The following is a 5,455-nucleotide window of genomic DNA, read 5'->3' as shown; positions in this document are numbered from 1 at the left end:
AAAATGAGTAGTTTTAACTACTTTTTTTTTTAGTAAGGAAGACACGAAACTAGTAAAATGAGTAGTTTTAACTCTCATTTTTTCCAAGAAAGACACGGAACTAGTAAAGTGAGTAGTTTAACTTTCATTTTTTTACAAGGAAGCACGAAACTAGTAAATGAGTAGATTTAACTCTCTTTTTTTTTACAATGAAGCACGGAACTAGTAAAGTGAGTAGTTTTAACTATATTTCCAATGTAGCTCACTCGTTTCTCCAAAAGACCATGGATAAATATGTAATATTTGAATGTAGTAGCACAACTTTTACTACTTAAAACGTTTCAGTTTTGTCGACTTGGTTATTTTTATTGGATGATAATTATTCTAATTCAAGAATAAACAGGTTTTTCTTTCTTTCGTTAGATAATATGTGATATATTACTGTAATAAACATAGATTCTTAACAGCATGTATTGGCCAAACTGACAAGTGGACAGGAGTTTCACGACACCGAATATCTTTCGATAAGGTTTGTTTTAGGCTTAACGTAATGTGATCATTTACAACCAAGATCTTATGTTGAGTCTTATATAATATGACAAGTAAGAATTCCCAACTTGATCTAAAACAAATGTTAGAGCCTAAACTTACCAAAAAACAAAAACAAACTCGTTATTTAAATTCGACCGCTCTAGAATCGGTGCAATGTATTGAACAAAACACAAAACAGTTAAGCCTAAAAACTAGGAACCTTGAATACAGTTTACGCCTCTTGCTTCTTCCCATTGCACTGAAACAAGTAATACACAAAATATAATTTAATTATAACATATAACATAACATAATGTTTTGGGGACAACATGGGACCTATTAGTCTATCTCGGCTGTTCCATCCTCTAAACTAAATTAAAATATTATTAACAAAATCTTAAAGTCAGCCTTTATCATTTATATACTTATCAAGCTTTTTCTTAAACTCACATAAATTTAATTCCTCTGCAACATCTGAAGGCAACCCATTCCAAAGGCCAACCACCCTGTTAGAAAAATGAAACTGTCTTAGCTGAAGATGACTTGTACCTTGCCAAAATTTATATTTGTGTCCTAGCCCTACTATTCTCATTGTTAAACATGAAAAAAATGATGCTTCAACACTATCAATTCCCTAACCCTTCTTTTTTCAAGAGAAAACAATTTGAAAGATTTCAGCCTCTGCTGGTATGACAACCTCTCCATCCCAGGCACCATTCTAGTAACCCTTCTCTGAACCATTTCCCACAATTTAATGACTTTCCTAAGGTAAGGAGCCCAAGACTGAACACAGTGACCTGTACAATGAAATTATAACCCCTTTAGACGTGTATTCAATATTTCTGTAGATACAACCTAAAATCCTATTTGCCCTACCACTAACAACAGCATGCTACTTGGATGGCTTTAGAGACTGATCGACTATTTCATCAAGATCCCTTTCCTGTTAAGGTTATTCCCATCCAAATTATACTTATATTTCAAATTATGATAACGTACATCATGCATTATCTTGCAATTATTATAATTAAAACCCATCTGCCATATACTTGCCCAACTCCCTAAATGATCTAAATCCTTTTATAAATCAGCATCATCCTCTTCACAGCTAGCAACATCCAAGACCTTAATATCATCTGCAAATTTAAGTAATTTATTGACTATTCCTTCATCTATACCATTGATGTAAATAAAAAAGAACAAAGGTCCTTAGACTGAGCCCTGAGGTACCCCACTTGTGACATTAATCCAGTTTGACTGAACTCCATTTGTAACAACCCTCTACTTTCTTCCATCCAGCCATTCTTCTGTCCAATTTGCTAACTTATCCCCCACACCTATAGAGATAATTCTTTTTACAAGCCTTTTATGTGGGACCTTGTCAAATGCTTTCTGAAAATCCAGATACACCAAATCTACACCCTTACCCTCTTCAGCATAAGCAGTAACCTTTTCAAAGAATGTCAAAAGATTTGTAAAGCAAGATTTTTCTTTAGTGAAACCATGTTGATTATGCAATAAGATTCTAAACTTTATTAAATGACTTTGCAAAGTATCTTTTAACAGACTTTCTAAAACTTTTCCCACAACTGATGTAAGACTAATGGGTCTATAATTACTGGGACAATTTTTATCACTTCCCTTGAAATAGGGAGCTAAAAGTAAAAGTAAAAGTAAAAGCTAAGAGTAAAAATTGAAGAAAAAAGCAGAATTTAATAACCAAGTGTGAGCGGAGGTAAGTATGTTTTGGAAGTTAACATTTTCTTAAATTGAAAATGTATTTCCAATAATACTAAGCCCTCTCACACTCTCCTACCCTTCCTCCCCACTAAAAGCCGGTGTTAGAGAATGTGGTGTCAGTCTTGAAAAAGTGATAAAATTATCTGAATGAGGTGCTTATATACAGTATCAGGATAGAAGGTGTATTGACGTAGGTGGAGAATTTCACAAGACAAATATCGCCAAGGGTAATTAAGTGGAGTATAAAAGACTGGAGCAAGGGAAGTCGAGCAATAGCTGTAATTGTGAGTAGAGGTAAGTATCATTGGAAATACATTTTCGATTTAAGAAAATGTTAACATTTATTTTTATTGATGCCACAGATTTATTTTCAACTATTAGAATAAACTTAGGATTTAATTGCAAATTTTTGCAAAAAAAAAAAAAATGTTTCAGTCTTGTTAAATGTTTTTTCCTGTCATAAACCTATTGATCTGAGCTTTAGGTGTTGTTCTTGTCAGCTGATTGCTACTAACTCTGCTGTTTACCTTACCTTGCAGAAAACTATAGGCTAGAGGAAACCTTCCAGAATCATCTAATTATCAAATTAGTTCTGGTTTGTACTAAAGTAGTACTATAACTAACTACAGTTTTATTGGTTTTTGTGTACATGCAGTGTTTTCCTTGGTTTTGCATCTGTTTTGTCTTGCAAAGCTTGGAAGAATGTTTTTTGTTTAATCCAATTAGTCTGTTTGTTTTTTTGCCAACATTTCTTTGATGTCTGAAATAGTTTAAGAACACTAACAACCTAGCTAGTGTATATATAATAAATGCTGTTTAAAACAGTATTTGACAACTAGCTTCAAGTTAGCTATGAAACATTATAATAATGTTTTTGAAACTTCAAACAAAATGAATTAAACCAGATTTAAAGATATCTTCAATGCTACAGTGCATTTTATATGGTAATTTTAAAGTCTGAAACAACCAATACAATATTGCTACTTTATATAAAGGTGTTTTTTTAGCAACTTTAGTACCTTATTTTTAATCATTGTAAACTTCACAAGCTGTTTTCAAGTTCTAGTGGTTTTTACCATATTCTTTAACATAATTTTTTCTATATTTTCTAAACATGGAAATTTCTAGTTTCTTTCATCTGTTGTTCAAAATATTAATTAATTAATTACCTGTTGTTAGATTGTGTAATATTCCATGTTATAAAAACATCTGAAAACCTCTGCCAAATTCTAACCAAGCTTGTTATGGATATACACGATTGATTCGATTATAAAAGGAAACAACCTTGTTAACAGCTGTTTTAAACCTTTCCTTCAGTATGCATTTCTCTATCTGACAGCATATGGCGTTGCCGAAATCTCTGTCTGTTTTTATTCTGTCCCCTCAGAGAACTATAGACTGGAAGAAGAGTTTTCAAACCACATGATTGTCTAAATTGTGGTGGTTAGTATCTTTTAATTTTCTGAAATATACCCCAAGCAACAGTAGCTTTTACTATACATTACTGCTTCCTTAACATGCATGGCTTAGTTTGCACAAGTAGTTGATAGCTTGTAGCTGTCTTTGTGCACTTTTGTCCATTAATAGCATCCTTGGTAACTGATACAGAAATGACACCTTAATTAAAACATCCATAAAAATCATACTTGGTGTAGTCAACATACATGTATATACACTCGTACATTTAATACTTGTGAAGATTCAGTCTGAATATTTCACCATTATATAATCTCCTTAGTTATTTATTTATGTCTCAAAATTAAGAAGAAATAATGTATCACACACAGAGGCATGAAAGTAACGTTGTAATCATGATTTAAAAAAAAAAGTGTTTTCAGACCATTCAGAAAGCTTTGCAGTTAGTTTTTTGACTTGTTAAATAAAACTACTATTGTGAATTTTGATGTGAATGATTATGTAAGATCTAATCATGTCCCGAGGGATGTTACTTTTCATGTGTTTATTGGTTCAAAACTCAGTTAATAGAAGATTTGTTAGTTTACTGGACATTGTATAGTGAGCGTCATTTTCACGAGTTGATTGATTGACTATTGATAATTATTCTAGTTTGGTAATGAAGTTATATGTTTCTTGTAAACAATAATATTCATATGATGAGATCCTTTTGTGAAGTCTGTTTTTAGCATTCTAAGTTACTTTTTGCAGACTGTAACCTTCAAAGATGTGTTGACTCTAATTTTATTAGTTAACGGTTATCTGTAAAACTTGTACTACATGAACTTTTGAGAGTTGTGGAAGGTGCTGTAAATATGACTTCTGAGAGTCAGTTTTTAAAAAATTTTTAAACCGTAAAACATGGCCTTTCCCCCTTCTTTTCTTGACTTTAATCTTTGTTTTTTACCAGTTTTGGGGGCTAGTTTTCAGCTGCAGATAGAATTATTCATTAAAATTATACATTACTTTAAGTTATGTAATACATACATTGATTGATAGTAAGGTTGTTTAATTAAGTTTTATAAAAGTTCATGACGTGTATTTTTATTTGACACAGGAATTATATTCCGTTATCCATTGTTTTAAGAATGACCAGTAAAGATTCAAAGGATAATAAATATCAATTGAAGACATTCCTTGCATAAAATATTTCACTCATTATTAATCATTCTGCTCAGTTAGAATCAGATATAGTTTTCACATACGTATCTATATTGTATATTTGTTTTCATTTTAATATAACATGTCTACAAACTGTCTATGAATTCAATTATATTGCATCAGTTTCACTTTGGCATTGTACTTTATTTACTGCTTGGTATTTCAAAATCCTGTATATACCTTTGTTTGGTCATATAATATTTTTGATACAGACTACTCTGTTACCAGAGTGGAAAAAGCTGCATCAAATACATAAATTAATGAAAGAATCAGTTATCAGTAGAATGTAAAAAACTGCATCAAATACATAAATTAATGAAAGAATCAGTTACCAGTGGAATGTAAAAAGCTGCACCAAATACATAAATTAATGAAAGAATCAGTTACCAGTGGAATGTAAAAAGCTGCACCAAATACATAAATTAATGAAAGTATCAGTTACCAGTGGAATGTAAAAAGCTGCATCAAATACATAAATTAATGAAAGTATCAGTTACCAGTGGAATGTAAAAAGCTGCATCAAATACATAAATTAATGAAAGTATCAGTTACCAGTGGAATGTAAAAAGCTGCATCAAATACATAAGTT

At 31.3% G+C, this 5,455-nt stretch overlaps 1 protein-coding gene across 1 annotated transcript in view; it reads left to right on the top strand.

Moving 5' to 3' along the window:
• Positions 1 to 3,211, top strand: part of LOC111083568 (anoctamin-8-like) — a gene marked incomplete at its 5' end in the record, with an annotated part of 16,165 nt that extends 12,954 nt beyond the window's left edge. The window contains one exon of the mRNA XM_022380180.1: positions 2,790 to 3,211. Coding sequence (XP_022235888.1) covers positions 2,790 to 2,869 — 80 coding nt within the window. The remainder of the gene's footprint in view (positions 1 to 2,789) is intronic.
• Positions 3,212 to 5,455: the final 2,244 nt, after the last annotated feature.

Source organism: Limulus polyphemus, unplaced genomic scaffold (genome assembly GCF_000517525.1).
Source record: "Limulus polyphemus unplaced genomic scaffold, Limulus_polyphemus-2.1.2 Scaffold10143, whole genome shotgun sequence".
Lineage (NCBI taxonomy): Eukaryota > Metazoa > Arthropoda > Merostomata > Xiphosura > Limulidae > Limulus > Limulus polyphemus.
Note: the sequence above shows the minus strand (reverse complement) of the source record. Positions and strands in the feature narration are given on the sequence as shown.